This window comes from Cyprinodon variegatus, unplaced genomic scaffold (genome assembly GCF_000732505.1).
Source record: "Cyprinodon variegatus isolate N-32 unplaced genomic scaffold, C_variegatus-1.0 Scaffold221, whole genome shotgun sequence".
In the NCBI taxonomy this organism is placed as follows: domain Eukaryota; kingdom Metazoa; phylum Chordata; class Actinopteri; order Cyprinodontiformes; family Cyprinodontidae; genus Cyprinodon; species Cyprinodon variegatus.
This window is the reverse complement of record NW_015150674.1, coordinates 1,088,457-1,106,794: the sequence shown is the minus strand read 5'-3', so window position 1 is coordinate 1,106,794 and position 18,338 is coordinate 1,088,457. Positions and strand designations below refer to the sequence as shown.

The window sequence follows — 18,338 nt, the reverse complement described above, 5'->3', positions numbered from 1 at the left end:
AACTTCTTTCTTGGGTAGGTTTATTACAAACTGTTCCTGGTGTTCAGCTCTATGTCGGCCTCTCTGCAACTAGGTACAGGCTTAATGGCATATGATTATGAATGTGAAGGGTAATCTTTGATTAATAAATAACGTAGGTAACTATGCTAGGCAAAGGTTTTAAATTTTACTACATTTTGTTTTACTTTTTCAAAATGTTACCATAATATGACTCTTTAAGGCTCTCTTAAGGTCTTTAAAACATTTTATTTAGATTTTGGTTGCTTGTGCATCTATTACCTGTCTAGTATCTACCTGCAAATGTTTCTGTTGGCTGAAAGGATATTATTTCTGCAATTTTAAACAAGTTTTGAAGGTGTGGGAGTTTCAGCTATCCTGATATTATGTCAACTTGAAAGTTAGCCATTGTCTTAGAAATATATGTATATATAAAAAAAATTACAACATTTGGTGAAGATTACTGTAGAAGATACAGAAACGTCTGGTTTCATTAAGGCAAGTATCACACATGGTCATTGTTATTTACCAGCCATCGTGGATTTAGTCTTAGTCTTAGTCATCAGGACGAAAACTATTATTAGTCTTAGTCACATTTTAGTCATTACAATATGTGATAGTTTTAGTCGGTTTTAGTCGACTAAAGCTTAAAAAATTTTTATTCTAGTTTTAGTCAGTTTTATGTTGCAAAAAAAAGTTAACCTTTACAATTTCAAAATACCAAACAGCTTGTTTAGCAGACTGACAGCTCTTGCCTATATACTACAATATCTGGGTATGGGATGCTGCAGTGTAGTTCATCATTGCTGTTGGGCAGAAAATATAGAATTCAAATAAACTTTTTTATTAATTTAAATCCTACTTTATAAAAAAATTGTGTCACAAAAGCTGGGAAAATAGCAGATCTAGTTCAACACATCATATTAGTTAACATAGCAGACAGACAAGCTAATAAAATGTACAATAAAGGAATGGTTTTAGGCATACAAGGTTTCCATCCAAAGCAAACACTTCCTGATCTACTACTAATTATGCATTACAGACAGGTCAATACATTCTTCATTACTACAAAAAAGCAAAGATAAAAAACATTTGTTCTTTCTACTTTGGCAATTTGGGGGTGCACCATCAAACAGGGTGCAGCAGCACGGCTGATACTGCTTAGCAGTTTACAGCACAATTATGCATTTTAAATGTCTGACCGACCACCAACTAATCTTAGTTTAGTGTTGTTTGTTTTACTATTTTCATATCCTTAATTCTTAGGTTTTTTTTAGTAATTCTCTTTGTTTAGTTCGTCTTTTCTCTTTATCTTCATGAGAAAGAGTGTCATCAGAATAATTTCATCGTCTTTTTTGACGAAAACAACACTGCACAAGGTACACTATTTCAGATACACTATTTTATATACACTATACAGAAACATTTACTCTGCTAGTCACTTCTGTAGAAGAATTCGAGCAGCTCAGCAAGGACACGTCTTCCAAAAATGTTTGCTAAAGCATTACCTGCACTCAGAAGATCAGTGACTTCCAGGGTGGTATGCTGACCGGATCTGTAAATATTTATTCACTGCTGAATATTATACAGTCAACTGTTAACATCATAACCAAAGGAAAGTGGTTGGTAACAGATCTATGATGTAAAAACCACAGAGCATACAATGGTCACAGTGTGTGACTTAATAGCTGTAGGTCTCCAAACCTCAAGTGGTCTTTATGCTAGCTCAAAAAAAGTACAGAGAGATTCTTGGACTAAGGCTCTCTGGCTGAACAGTTACTTTGAAGGTATTGTGGAGAATTTTCTCAAATTTTCTAAAAGACCTGCCCTCTTTGCTTAAAAAAAAGATGCCCGTGCAAGAGCTCTATACATATATATATATATATATATATATATACATACATACATGCATATTGAAACACACTGGATTATTTTTGACAATATATATATTATTTTGTAATATGCTATATTTAGACAAAAAATTTCCAAAAGTACCTCCTGCATGTTAATCTGTTTCAACAGTTTGAGCTAATAAGACTGTTAAAGCATTACGAATTTGCCTGTTTTGGTATTCAATAAGATTTTTTTTCTTTTTATTATTATATAATGTCTCCATATTCAGAGGGGCAGCCAGCAACTTCAAGACATCAGACAACCTCTACAATGTACAATGTAAATTAATAATATACATATAATTAAAAAGAAAATATTTTTGGGGGTAAACAAATTTCTCTAATAAAATATCTGTCCATATATGAATGTTTGGGCTGATCGAAAAGCTTTCCCAAGCCTCACTTCAAGCATTTTTGCTGAGGCAGAGTTTGGACTGATATGAGTCAATTTTTATTGATCTTCCTTACTAAAACAAAAGACGGGATGCAGAAGAAATTATTGTTATCAGTAAACCACTATAATTACATTTTTCCCTCCCAAACATGTAATTCACCAGAAAATTTGCGATCCTTTTTGTCAAGGCTAAAAAAGCACAACAGCATCATGGTGTTGCTACACTGACAATGTTTTTACCTCAGCCAGCAGTAGAGCTTTTAAAGCTCCACACTGGTGTGTTATTTTATTTATCATATACTGTTAAGTATATTCTGAACCACCTGGAAATCATTATAGTTTAAATACTTTGCTAAACTTGGCTGTTGATGAAGATATGCCCTGTAAAACCCATCTTATTAATTTCATTTTTAGAATGATGGATAGATATTAATGTTCTAAGTAATTTACTTTTGACCAAACCTTTGAATTTTATTTGAACCAAATTTCATACAGAGATCTTATTTGAACACCGGTTTATACTCCAGTTTATCAGTTGGATCGAACAGCAGTAGGGAAGTGATTTACTCTGCCATGGGAAGGAGTGTGACTTTGCATATAAAATACATTCAGTCCTGTTTTTAAGCACTTGCCAGGAATCATCTCACTGACCTTGTCAGCATCTTATCTGTAGAACATCCTAAACTCTGATGCTTTATTCATTGTCAGAGCTCACAGTGAAGATTTGCTCTGAAGATAGATTAACACTTAGTCGCTCAACAGGCAGTGGGACATTCTTTAGGGATTATGAAGAGGCGCGTACTTTGTATGGCTCTGAAATCAAAGTACTCTCCCTCCTCTGGCATATTTTATCTAGTGATATGGACTTTTCCGAGGTCAGTCCTATAATTCCAGCAAATAGGAGCCATGCTTGTTCTATTATTTATATTCTATTGACCTACTTGATAAAATGTGTTTGATGTCAGTTATCTTGATTAACACTGTGAAATTAAACAGGATTGACCATATATCACATTTGTCTTGTTATACAGACTTCCAGAGTATGCTAGTTAACCCAGCCTACAACTGTGGATTATGATGGACCTGACAATAATTTTAATTTAAAGGTTGGAGGTCGCTGAGCAGAGGAGAAAACATGAGGAAGCAGTCTGGTTGATTTCTAAATCTTAAAACTGATCTAATTACCTATTACTAGTTTAATATAAGTTGGAGAAAAAAGATAGGAAGAAATCAAATTGATTACTGCCTTACTAGTATTTCTGCGGACTGTTGCTACTCTTTAAGTAATGATTTTTATCTATTTGAGTTTGTGTTGAAAACTTATAAGCATTAAACATCTTTTGTGCAGTAAAGCTGGGAGTACACTGTACGAGTTTTTGCCCTTTTCGTGCCGATTCTCCAGTTGTGCGAGATTTTTTTCGATCTTATAAATTTATTGAGCTTATAAATTTTCCTTATAGCTTCTAAAGCCTTTGAAACGGCAATAACAAAACATGTCCTTTTGTGGTTTGTCTTTTGTGTTTTATGTTGCTGTAAAGATTGAGAGTGTGTCAGTTTCCATTTAAAGATGTAGTTTTTTTGGGGGGGTTCATGTCAGCAGTCCTTCATCTTTACCCTCTTGAAATTCTCATCAAAGTTGTTGTCAGAGTGGATGTTTTAAAACTGGTCTAATTGCATTAGGGGTCACTGGTGTTGACTTGGTGAAAAAGGTAAACATCTTAATGATCTGAAGCTCTTTAAAAGTCAAATTATCTCAGCAGTAGTGGAAAACTATTCTATTATCATGCTGTGTTACTTGCAGTTTTGTGCATTTTTTCAAAAATGTTAGATCCTAATGATCTAAACGATTAAGATGAAAGACCATTAAAAAAAAGAAACTATTTTGTCCTTAAGTAACCTTTTAGCTGCTAGACCTGACATGGTCTCAGAAGTAGTGTAGGTGTTCTCTCTCACTGTCAGACCCTACCCTGATTTATTCACGTACTCTGTTATCGCTGTCTGATCTCCATCTTTTCTTCTGTCTCTTTCACTCAGTGTCAGAAAAAGGGTCTTTGTGCAGCCTGAAAAGCCCCTTTATGTGAGAGTGTATTCTGATGGAAAAGCTGCTTTCCCCACAGAACATCGTTCTCAGATAGAGGAGTGGAGCTTTAGGTCTAATATTCACTCCTGAACCCAGTAAAGAAGAGCACTCTTTGCTTCATTTACCTACTCATTTGTACCAACACAAGTTCACACAATTTCACTTTTTATTCATTTTAAAAATGAACAGCAGTTGGAACAAATCTCTGTTTAATTATATATCTATCTTTAGTGATAAGATGTGACGTTTGCAGGGAAGTCTAAATGACCTCTGTGGTCAGCAAGATTAAATTGTTGAAGTATTTCCTTGATTATATAAACATAACATGATATGAAGCGAGCTTTTACAAAGTACTCTTCCATGACTATCACTATCTTAGTAGGTATTTAGTGTCTAGATAACAGATGTGTTAGTGTGACGCCGGAGCCCCTTAGATGATATCTCAAAAATATAGACAAGCCTGTCTTTTTTTAGAAATTCAATTAAAAGTGTGTTTTGGTTAAATTACTGACAGCAAATAAATTTTCTCAGCATAACATTTTTACTGGACATAAACATGTGAATCTTTGCATTGTTCTTGTCTGATTGATTTTAAACTATAGAAAAAAGGTTGCTCCATTATTGTAATTTTATAACAACATAGTTATATGCTAGTATAAATATCAATATAAACATTACATTTAAATATTAAACATTAATCGGACTAAACCTTTGATAATTTAGGTTATGTAGAATGGCAAAAACTATTTTTTATTCACTAAATGTCAGAATCATATATTTTTCTGTTTTCTTCAGGGCCATTGGTGTGTGTTCTTATTATTTTCTAAGCCTTTCAATGCAAGGTTCTTCTATCTTGAGCAAGGTCCTAACATAGAGTGAGGTTATTTTAAGAGTGGTTAATGGCAACAAGGTCAAGGATTTCGAGTGGTTCTGTTAGTTAAGCAGAAAAGAGTGAGTTCAAGTCTCAGCCTTACTAAGTTAGACCAGTTCTATCAGGAGGAACGGGCCAAAATACCAACAAACAAACATGAAAAGCTTGTGATAGAAACTTAAAATGTTTTACAGTTACAAGTTGGACAGTTTAGCAAGCATTGAGGAAACAATATGTTGACCTCTGAAGTTATGAAGCTATTATCAAAGGTTTTCACTTTTAATGTCCAAGGTGTCTGAAAAAATAAACAAAAATTTAAACTTGTTTTTTGGTCTATTTTTAAAGGTTTATATACACACAACTTCTGCAGATTTTTTTTTTGCTTTAAATTTTCATCTCACTCCTCAGTGTACAGGGCAAGATATTCTTCAGTATTTTTAAGTGCCCAGTGCATAACAGTTTCTCCTGAAGACCACTTACATCGACACCTCAGTGTAGAAAGGAGAAGTCCCGAAGGTTTCGGCATGCACTGTGCAGCTGATCTAGGAGGCGGATGAAGGGAAAGAAAACCTGGCAGTCCTTTGGTTTGATCTTGCAAACGGGTAGAGGTCAATTCCACACAAGTTGGTGGCAATCTCACTCCAACGATACCATGATATAGGCAAGATGACCTCATACTGGTCTATTATAGCTGTACAGATTTGAGAGTCACCTCTGGAACATTAACATCTACATTTCCTCAGCTTGAGAAGGGCATTATCACTGGATGTACCATTTCAGTGATGTTGTTGAACTTGGCCATGAATATGGTGGTGAAGTAGGCAGTAGATGGTGTAGAGGCCCACTCACAAACTTCAGTACACGGCAGCCACCCATCAGAGCATTTATGGATGATAGTGACATACAACAAATCCCGGGCTGTAGATGGATCCTGTGAGGCCTTGCGGAACTCATCAGCTGGTTACGGATGGACTGCAAACGAGTCAAATCCAGGTCCCTGGTTGTCAGGAGAGGGAAGGATTCAGACCAGTTTCACTTCACTATAGGAGGCATCCCAATCCTATCTGTCACAGACAAACCAGTTAAGAGCCTGGGTAAGATTTACAATTGCACCTTGAAGGACATTACTTCATTTAACCACTGAAGAGTTGGAATCCTGGCTGACGGCAATGAAGAAGTCTTCAAGGCAAGTTTGAAGCCTGAATTTACCAGCATGGAACCATGGAATTTTTCCATGACTCTTTTGGCCACTGCTGGTCTATGACGTGCCAAAGATTACTGCTTAGTCTTTTCGAGAGGAAAGTCAGCTATTTCCTCCAGAAGTGGTTGGGCCTACCATGAAGCCTCAGCAGCATCCTTTCACATGGGAAGAACAACAATCTAAAACTCCCCTTCCATAGTCTGACAGAGGAGTTTCTAGTTACCTAAACTAGAGAGGTTCTGCTGTAACAGGAACTGCACTGAAAACACATTTTCCTCAGTAGGAACAGAAGTGAGAACTGGCAGGAAGTGGAAGGCTTACAGGGCAGTCAGCCAGCCTGTGGTACAACTATGACATGGCAAGCTGGTGGGAACAGTGGCAGCCTTCGGACAGGGCTCAGGAGCTACCAAAGACCTTCCCAGAGAACGTCAGTGACCAGACGTAGCCTTGGTGTCTGAAATAAGGTAAGTAGTCTAGCTGGAGTTCACTGTTCCCTGGGAAGACCAGATGAAGGAGGCCTTTGAGAAAAAGAGGAAAAAGTATAAGGAGTTGGCAGGCAAATGCCGGAGCGGAGGATGGAAGACCCGATGAAATCCCTTAGAGGTTGAATGTAGAGGGTTTGTCAGCCAATCTGTAATCAGGGCACTCAGGATGTTGGGAATTAACAGACTATAGATTAGGAAAGACATCACTGACGTGGCAGAAAAGGCATCACGACAAATGTGGATTAAATGGGGGGTGGGGGGTATGGGGTCCGTTGGGATCCGTGGGCTATACTTTGAAACAAGCTTGTTCAACCTCAGCTGGGTCACTTGGGCGAATGTGTCTTTTGTGAGACCCTAAACACCAGTGTTGAGGATGCAACACTGATGATGTGTCTAAGGTGCACCAAGGATTTTTGTAAAAACATTCTCTCTGAACAAAAACATTCTCTCTGAACAAAGTTGATCTGGTAAATTCTTCATTCTAGACTGATTGTTTTCAGGGGACAACTGCTACCACTGTATGTGGTAATCAGCCTACAAGCAGTGATTGTAATTGTGAATAAGTTCATCAACATGCTTATAAATGCATACTCTTGCTGAAATGTTGGTATGTCATGAAGTCAATTACAGCATTACTATATCTGTCACATGTATGTTAAGCCAGCAACTTAGTTTATCAGTATTTTTATGGATTTATGACATTGTCTGTATTGTAACCATTTGCTGGATGAGATAAATTAGTAAGAATGTTTTATCCAATCTTTTCTGTTGATTTTTGGTTCAACACAAACAGACTTTAGCTTGATGCTATGTAAGGTCAAGAAAAAAGAAAAATAAGCATATATATATATATATATATATATATATATATATATATATATATATATATATATATATATACATTTAACTCATAACCACCTGCACATAAGTTTCTTCATCACACCTTGGTTTTTATTTGCACCAGCATTACAGTCTACTGACTTTAGTTGTCATGTTTCAACAGACTTGTATCACCTCCTCTATACACACAGTCAAATGCACACCTCATCTTATGCTCTAGCTTTTGAGCAAACAGTGGAGAAATAACAGCTACTCTGGCTTGTCTCTTTGTCAAACAAACTCACAGCTTGGTAGATCAGATGTCCTTCAGACAGGAGCTCACTGTGCGCTTAAACTTTCCAGCATGATACCTCAGTGTCTGCCATCGCCAGGATTTGAGTACTTGGCTGTTTTTGACAAATAAAATTAAGTGTGCCACAATATAACTGCGTGGGTCTGAGACAAAGATGATAGAAGCAACACTTAAAACAAGAGGGTTGATAAAGATGGTGGGACTCGCTCAGCTTGGAGGCAAGACGCCTGCTGTGAGGAGAGGAGAGGATAGCTGGAAATAAGTCGCAAGGAATGGTGTACATCAGAGAAACTGCACTCTGCTTACAGCAAGTTCTCTAGAATTAGAACATATGTTAGGGAAATGTTGCAACCTGGAAGTCAATCGTGAAGTAACACAAAATATGTGCAAGTTAATTATAAAGTCATTTTACTAAGCTCTAATATTCCCTAAACAGTGCCACTTTTTTCTTGTTACAACCACATAGAAAAATTTGAGGACTGCAGCATTCATTTGAATTCAACTATCATTGCTTGGAATGCAGTCCTGTGCCACTAGATGCCCATGAAATCATCTAAATAGTAAATGGTATCCCACAGAGTTTTTTAAAATGGAATCACTTAATAGGGTGAGAAAACGGGAAGAGCAACACCATGCCAAGCAGAAAGGATATGTATGTAAGGTGTTAAGAAAGGTTAAGAAAGAAAACATTACCACAAGATGTTACCTAACCTGGGAAGAGGATTTAATTTGCCAAAACACAGTGCTGAGCACAAATGAAATATGAATAGGCTCCTGGTAAATTAAAACCAAGATGTATTTATTTTGATTTGTTACTTTCTAGCAGAACAGTGTAGGAAATTAGACTCAAGGTTCTATTGGAAGGTGGCAGCATCATGCCTTGGGAACTTTTTCTTCAGCAGGGACAGAGAAGTTAGTTAGATATAATTCAAAGATTTGTGGATCTTGAAGACTTGTGAATTGTACAGAGCTAAAACTTCCAGAACAGTATGGTTTGACTTAAAAGGATATATATTCTAAAATGACACAGTCAAATTTATGGCAAAACTTTAAAAACCACAGTTACACAAATCCCCAACAAAAGCTATTAAGCAATTTAGTTGTGAAAAAACTTGTACATTTGATGTTTTCTTTCATTTATGATATACGTTCTCTTTCAGTAAATCAGAATACCCAGTAAGATTAGGTTATTTTGTCTGATGACTTGTATAAAAATATCCTTAAACTGGCACTTACCATACTTTTGATCTGTCCCCCATTTTGTCTACAATATATAAATAAACAATATAATTAATATTTTGGTCTTAACTTCAAGTTTTTATTCACTGGACGCAGAAAATCATCACAGCTAATAGAAATAAAGGCTTTTTTACTTAGTAAAACTTTTTTCGACAATGTTCAATTTTGTTTAATATAAATGTATTTAAACCGGTTTCTATGTCTACCATTTCCACATAACAGATTGGAAAGAGTTTGACACAGATTGAAAGTAAGGAGATCAATGACCCTTTAATAAATGCAATAATCTGTTGTCCAGGTTGCCTGTACAGAAGTCAGGAGTGCCGGCTGGTGATTCACTACGAAAAGGGCTTCTCTGTGCTGGCTGACCCAAAAGGAAGATATGGGGAAGATGGTGAAGAACGAGTAATTGACACATCGGTCAAGCCCCAGGTGCTCCTTTCCTACCCCTTTGAAAAACTAAAAATGTCCGCTGATGACGGCGTGCGCATGCTCTGTCTGGACTTTGGAGGAGAGGAGGGGGAAATTGTAAGTTTTCAAAAAATGTTTAAATATACTTAGACCTCAATGTGGTTTTCTTACTTGTTCAATTAAATGCAAACTGATAAATGACATTGGCGTCTTCTGAGGAGAAAATAATCGATTCTTAGTGATAAACGGTGCTCCCTGATTTATTTATTTTTTCAATAGTCATAAGCTCTTTGTTTTTTTCTTTATATTTTTCAGGTTATAAATTTACTTATTTTTCTTGCTTTTGCTCTCCTATTTAACGGGAGCTCAGACTCCTGTATATTTAAAAAGAAGTAATGATAAAACGATTGATGGAAACTTTGTCGTAAAAACTAACTATTTTGTTTAGACAGATGAACATTTTATTTTGTTGTTCAAGGTCATGCTGAAACATTAGTCCCCTAATCGTGGAGATGTTATTTAGGTTATAGAAGGCTGACTTTGTTGCCATCTTTATGTTCCTTAAAGGTTCAGGTCTGAGTCTCTCGTAACACCAAGATATAGAGTCTGATCTGTGGTTTCTGACTCTATTTACTAAAGCTTTTATAGATGCTTTTCCTTTGATTTTAAAACTATCACATCAGTTTTTTTGCTCGACTCAGGTGAAGAAAATTTTGGCAGAACCATGCTTTGATGTCTTCTATGCATTTAACCTGCGTTTTAATGGGTCCATAGTCCCCTGGTAACATCAGTGTGTAGCTGTGTTTCATCTGCATAATTATAGTAATATAGGTTGTTTAATATAATCTGAGTTGGGGGAACATGTAGATATTAAATAGGAGAGAACCTGAGATGGAACCTTGGGGAGCACCACATGTGATTCTTTGCTCTCTGATGTGTAGGACACAAAAATGTCCCTATCGTTTAAGTAGGATTTAAACCGGTCTACTCCTGCACCAGAAAGGCCGAGCCAGTTTTTCCAGGTTTTCTAATAAAATCTCGTGATAAACAGTATCAAACAGTGGAAAACATCAAAGCGAATGGTCATTTTAGGAAGTTAACTGCTGAAACACAGCTTCAATTATCTAACTGTGGTTCTGCAGCAGCAGCTACAGGCCAAAGTTTGTTTCCCTTTGTTCTGAGGTTGAAGGCCATATTTTAACAGCAAAAAAAACACAAAAAAAAAACTGAAATGCTAAGAATTCTATTGAATTGTCTCATTAGCAATTTTCAGGAATTTAAAAAGTACAAATAATTTAATTAAGTCATGTAGTGACCAAAGTAGTGGTTATGTGTCCTTTTCACTCATCGATTGTAAATATATTAGGGCTGAAAGAAAAAGATCAATCATGATTAATCGATTATTGAAATAATTGTCAACTAATTTAGTAATCAGTTAATCATTAATTGGAATTTAGTGATTCTAAAACAAACCACCTAAAGCACCAGTTATACCAAAATTTTAAAAAGAATAGCCTATTTAAACAGTTGCAGCCTTAAATATATGGTTCCAACTGTATGACACTGACATAAATGTTTTTTGCATTTAATCCATAAACTTTATCATAATATTTTAGACCTGAGATGATTTTACATACCACATGCAGGAGGGGACATGTGGAGATTGCTGATGAGAAAAGGCAAATTAACTTTTCTATTAGTATCCAATATCCCACTGAGGTAATTCAAAAGAAAAACATGATTTTTTTTTTCTAAACATTCCTATGCATTCATTCCATAATAGCATTTTTGATTGAAAAAATAATTGTAAATTTATCAATTCAGAATGACTTTAAATATCAGTCAAACCCAGAGTGTGCTGGGATGCTTTGTGAGTCCAATGAGAACTGACTCAGTCTGCCTCTAAGGGGGGTCTGCAAGATAAAGCAAGTAACAAACTATGTTATAAAATGTATTTGACAAGATGTAAACAAGTTCACCTAAATTTGAATTATGGCACTTTAGAAAATAACATCTAGCATGAGATGTACTTCTTTAACTAGATCTACAGAAGCAATTCAGAAGAGGTTTTCTTAGAGAATAGCCTGTCACTGACTGTGAGGCTTTTAATCTGTTTGCAGCAGCATGAATGAAGGGCGGCTGGCCCATGGGAGCAAATTAATTAGCTTCTATCTTTGTGATGAGTTTAGTTTTCATTATTTACCATGCTCACCTCAAATTTATTAACATGTAGTTGGCTATTTATCTTATTTATTTTATCTACCAAGAGGCCTGCTGTTTTATTATTCATAATGTGTAGAGCTGCCGCTGTATAGTAGCTTAAAAGTCACTCTGAATGCAGACTCCCTGTGCTCCTTTGATTTGAAAAAAGTGGAAACTGAAGTGATTTATATTAATGCTTCAGACTTGAACAGTTCTTATATACAGTCCTCAGACAGGATCGCTCAGTTGTGACTGCTCTCTTTATGCTCAAGGCAAATAAGCCAAGACTTCTGAGCACTGATTCAAACCCCTCTGTTGGCTACTTGAGCAGAAAAGATTTCTGTCTGTATCATTTCCGAAACCAAGCACAGTTTCCGACAAGCTTCTATAAACAATCCTGAGGCACTTGTGGATGCAGCTGACGGCTCATTTGCTCAATGTTCGAAAGTGAACTCGGATTTTTTTTTTCACTGTTTACTATAACGTCATGTTTGCAGGAAATGTGTGTTTTTAATTTAGCGGTCTCACCCAATCTACACATTTTGGAAACATTTTCTGGCTGGTTAAGATTTGCTGGTCAGCCATGAATTTGTTTCACTTGAACAAAGTTAACATATTTTTTTTTTTTATTTATTTATGAACTGACCAAAGAAAAAATACAACTTTTCTTTAGATTGTGATTTTGGTTACAGGATCTTCTTCGGATTTCTATTTAAATATCAGTGTTTATTTAACTTTTCAGTGGTGCACATCTGGAGTGTGGGACAAAAAAACCATAGCATGATGGATAAAGAAATAAATATATGAATTATACATTTTTATAAAATAGAAAAAATCGACTAAAATGAAAGTAGATTCATTAGAGTAGTTCATTACAAGATCTTTGTCCGGCAAACTTATAAACTTGCAGTACATTATTTTATTCTGATTTTCATCTTATTTTATTCCTATATCATATTTGTACTTACAATTTTATTTACCTCTGTTGTGTTAACGGTTGCAGTGGAAGAAAAAAAGTATAAAGTGATTCTGATTCTGAAAACATTTTTTATCTTGGAACGGAGGTTTATTTTATTTACTTATTTATTTTAAATTTTCATCTCTTTAGCCAGTTTCTCACCATGATTATTCTGCCAGTTAATTTATTGTTTTTTCTTTCTGTTTCCAGCAACTGGATCTTCACTCATGTCCAAAACCGATCGTCTTCATCGTCCACTCTTTCCTGTCTGCTAAGATCTCCCGCCTGGGTCTGGTGGCCTGATCAACTCCTTAAAAGGACTTCCAAAGTCCTTTGGAAACCAATCCCATCTAGTTTCTTCATCTGGCTAAAGCAGCACACCACCTCAAACTCCTTCATTTGGAAAACCAAACTGAATGTAGCCTTTATTTGTAATTTTAGCTTTTCTGTGTTGTAGCAGGTGCCTGAAACTGGTTACACTTCAGATATATCTTGGAGCGGGGTTAATGACTCCATGTTAAGGCTCCCAGAAGGTGAACCTTGGCTGAAGAACCAGAGGGAAGAATGTGAACCGGACTCAGATAGTTGACATAAAGACATACCAACAAACTGACAAGAGAACATGGGCATTAATGTCACGTCCAGGATGGGAAGGACTGGCCGCATGTAGCTGGATGGAGACGAATTCACTTTTAATTCAATCTAAATGTAACAGCAACCTGCCTTCCATTTACCAATTATATCATTTATTTACCATCAGCTCTAAAGGAACATTCCTAATTTCACTTGTCATCCGTCTTCCTCAAACACATGACACACCGTGGAGAAACTTTGCACATTAGTCTTTATTAGTCCCCCACCCCACCCCCCAGGGATGTCTCGTTATCAGTGTCAGCATTCATCATCCAGGCAGGGGATGGGAGGGGGTCAACTTTTTCCACCAAATAATGACTCACTGAGATTTAAACTATCGCTGCATTCGTTTAACAGCTTGCTCATGATAACCAGACTGTGATTTTAAGGTTTTTAGGTGTGTCAGATACACATGAGGGTTCTGGATCTGCAGGACCTTAAAATATAGACTGATTTTGCCTGCAGAGGAAAACACTAGACTGAGTTTTGAAATGATCGAAGATAAACATTTGATATTTCAGGTAAATTATTATTAACTTTTCAAAGCATTAAGTACATACTTGATTTAGTCATGGTACATATATATAATATATAGAATATAACAGAAATAATTTATTTTTTTTAAAACCCCTTATACTAAATCTTGAGATTAGATCAGGAACATGTAAGACAAATTCAAATGTTCTTTCAATATGCACAGTTGTAAAAGCTCAGGTGGTTAAACTGAAAGAGGCCCTCATGCACTGCATGGCAGTGAAACAGCCCTCTGCTCTGTTTAGTATGCCTCTGTCATAAAGTTTTCCAATGACTTAATTTTCTTTAATCACATTGATCGTTTTTTAACATTTAATTGAAGTTTGTTAATTCACATGGGGTGAATTAATTATTTTAACGAATTGGCAAACTTATTGACTATTTTACTAGTAGCATAGGCCCATATAATCTCCACTAGAAAGGAAACTAACTTATTCCACTAACTTATTTCTGGAAAGAACAGTTCATACTGCAAAATATCAAATACAGGACTGCTGGGATGTCATCATAGGCCCCTCCCACTACAACCTCTTCCTGTTGCAGCCCTGACAGAGAGAACAGGGCTAATGTATTAGCCTTTAATTCTTCTTGTATAATATTTTACAAGACTGGTTCACTCAGAAAGAGTCCTGGATCATCTCTTATATATTCTACTTTTGCCCACTCTTCTTTTTATTAGGTTTGAGTTGTGTTTTGGTTTATGGTCCTGAATCCGGACTCTTAAAAAAAAAAAAAAAACTTGGACAAACAGTCAGGTTTACCCGGTTCTTTTAAAAACCTCAATTATGTCAGACACTCTAACAGTATCACAGGTCCTTTGCCATACTTAATTAGTCAACTTTGATGTCCCAGTTTTGCTTAGCAAACCCAATGCATTTATGATAGATTTGGTTGGATGTGCAATATTTTTTTTTTCTAGCTTGTGTTAACAGACAACTCTTTCATAAATACATGGTGCCTAATGGCTGTTATAGAGATGTTCTGACTTCAAGTTGCCAACTGGCTTCAGATCAAAGTTAGAGGTTTGGAGGTTATCGTAAACCCCAACGTCCTCTTTACTCACACAAGATAACTTGGTATCCAGTCTAATGACATGATGCAACTTCGACCTCATATAATATTCAAACCACAGGGAAACAAATAGTCATGGGTTATAGACACTGTGAAACATTGCGTTTATAATGAAACATGAATTTAAGGACTAACGTTTATGGGAGACTTGGTGTATCTGGTTAGTTAGACTGACACCTGTTTTTACATCCCTATACCTGACAGATGCAACTGTTCATGGATAGTGATGGGAAAATGTGAAGATGGTAAAGAAAGAAGGAACAAAATATGAATGAATCAAACTAATAACACAATTTTCATCAATCTTGCTGGAAAACATATTTTACTCCAACCCTGTCCCAAAATGCAGAAACAAATCATTCAAAAGCTAAATAGACACTTCAAAGATTTTTCAATCAGTTTGCCTTTGACAGAAATAGATGAAATGTAAATGTGTGATTGAAGGAAAACACTAGAGTAGATAATCCCGGTACTCTAAAGAAAAACTACTGCATTTCATTCTTGAATGAAAATATATAAACTAGAACATAATTTTGGTTTATTTTTAACATTTTAGACATGTTCGGGGGCTAACCTTCAAACTGGAAACGTTCTGGGTTCAGGCCTCTTTTCTTTTCTTTTTTTCTGTTTTACATTACAGATGATGTTGTTTGGTTTTGTCCATTTTAGTTTAACAAGTTGGCTTGAAAGGTCTAAAACGGAGCAATCTCAAATGTGATAAAATCTGGTTGAGAAACAATAACCTATTTCTCAAATTGCTTATATTCAGCTAAGTTTTCTGTCCATGGAGTGGCTCATTATTTCTGAGAGGATAATTCATCAACTCCAATATTTCTAGTCCAGGACTAAAAACAGTCGCACTGTTTCAGCTTCACATTCATCAAGATAAAATTTGCTATTACTTATTTGATTGATTGCCAGCTTTAATAACAAAGATAAGACTCCTTAAAAAAAAAGGCATCACAGTGTTTGGTCCTTTGTCAGCCCCACTGCATCAAGGTTTCTTTTCATATCTGTGGAATGATGCGTCTCTGACGGGGCTACCTGCCAGATCTCTTTTTTTTTGCAGAGACTTGAGGACAATAGATGTTTGAATTTAAGGATAAATCAACTAAAAACTGAGCATTATGAGCAATAAAGCTTCTGTGGTGGTAACATCAAATGCTCAGCCGTCTGCAGATACATACCACACACACACAGTGTATAAAATGATATATGCATAACAGTCCTACCACACTGTTAAAAAAGCTATATGAATTTTTGATGTATGTAAAAAAATTGTAACACTGAAGAATCCAGCACTTGCTGAGAAAGTAAGTTAGAGGGAAGCTCTGTGATTAAAAAGCTGCTTTCATATGTAGAGCTCTGATGCCTTCGGCAGCTACTGTACTGTCACTCAGAATGATGATGCTTACTTTTTCATTCAGATGTTGCACATAAATCCTGTGATAAATAACAGTTGATTAGTTGTTTTTGTATTCAACTGTGATTTATTATTTTTCATCAACAGCAAACAAATCACCTCCTCTATCATAAAGATGTAAATTAAACCTGTTTGCTAATAATACTGACTCTTGTTTTTGTTTTCTATTTGATACTACAGTGTCTTGCAAGGTATTTATACCCTTTGGACCTTTTCATGGTTTGTCTTGATGGATAAACAAGCTTTTGGTGCCATCTTGCACATGAGATTTGTATTTCTTTTATGTTGAATCTCAGTGGATGGTCATTTATAGAGTTTTTGAATCAGATTTTAAACTATCTGGGCAATGTGCTTTTGCTTTAATTTCTACCTTTACACTGTAGGCTTTGGTTATTTGTTTGGAGCAGGAAGATAGATCTCTACCTTAGTATCGAGTTCACTGTGGCCTCTATACATTTTCTCATAAAAAAATTGGTAAATAAGGATAGTTAAGAACTGTGAACATTGCATCTGGTCTGGTTTCTGAGAATGAATTAATCAGATATACAAAAATATGAATATGAATACAGATGCTGGCATTTAACCCCTTAATCCCGGCGGGCCCGGTACAGGGCCCATCTGACACCTGCTCATCTATCTATAGAAATACCTTTCAAAATGGGTCTTTAAAATTTTTCAAAATAATTTTTTTTTCACAAATATTTTTTGTTTTATAGCTGTGTAAACAAATTAAGATTTAAAATTACACCTGACATATGTGACTCTGCGGGAGTACTACAACAGCAGGTATTCATTTTTAGCCCCACCCATTTATGGCCGGCATCATCGGAAACTAGAGGCTCAGACCTTTCCAAGAAGGGGTCGGAGGTAATTGTGCGACCATTTCAGCTGATGTAACCGGCATTCGTTACATAAGCTTGCTCTGTTATTCTTATTTTCTATTCAGTTTGATGATATTATTGTGTGTTCAGTGGTAAATTTCAATGAAACAACGGCTAAATCTTAGGAGCAAAGACTGCTTTATGCAGGTATTTTACAGTGTTTTGGCGAGGCTAAATATCTTTCATTTTTTTCTATGTTTAATCACTTATAAATCAGACATGGTGACATTTAAAATAGTGGTTTTACCTGAAAAATATTCCTCAATGCCTTTCTATCATACAAATACAAACAATTGTATTTCCAATTTATAGTTTGGAAGCTGTCCTTACTTTAATTCACATATGTAATATCAGGCTGAATTTGCTCCTAAGACCCTCTTGGTTCAAATAAGAATAAAAACGAGTTAAACAAATGTTAGTAAAAGAATAAAAGGAATGCATATTTCCATATCACATTTTGCATAACACAAAGCTAATGAAATCAATACATTTTCCCACCTGCACCACAGATCACTGCAGATATCTTCTGAGTTTTCATGGGCCTCTTTGGCTGCTTTTCTGATTAAAGGGTTCCAAGTCTTCATTTGCAGATGACAAACAGAACTGTGCTCCATGAGATCCTGTTTTTTCATCCTTCCAGTTTTGAGTCCTGAACCTTCTGCTCTGTTCCTTGCAAACATCTGGGGCCGGTCACAAAGAAGCTGGTTTTGTACTTAGATTAAATCAAATCACAAGTGGACTTTATTGTTCATAATTATGATCTGAAAGGAAGAGGTTGAACTGTATTTTACTTAGATGTATTTGGTTATTGTGAGTTATCTAAATCTATGCTGCTCTCTTGATGGTATTTGTAAAAAAAAAAAAAGTTAAACACATTTTTTTCCTCCGTTTCATAATAAAGCACTTTCTTTTGGATCGTCACATCAATTCCTAT

General features: G+C 35.8%; 1 protein-coding gene across 1 annotated transcript in view; it reads left to right on the top strand.

Annotated features, from left to right (window-relative positions):
* sntb1 (syntrophin, beta 1 (dystrophin-associated protein A1, 59kDa, basic component 1)) overlaps positions 1-16,654 on the top strand; it is a 33,929-nt gene extending 17,275 nt beyond the window's left edge. The window contains exons 7-8 of the mRNA XM_015380751.1: positions 9,590-9,819; positions 13,073-16,654. Of these exons, the coding sequence (XP_015236237.1) occupies positions 9,590-9,819; positions 13,073-13,165 (323 nt within the window). The 3' untranslated portion in view covers positions 13,166-16,654. The remainder of the gene's footprint in view (positions 1-9,589; positions 9,820-13,072) is intronic.
* Positions 16,655-18,338: the final 1,684 nt, after the last annotated feature.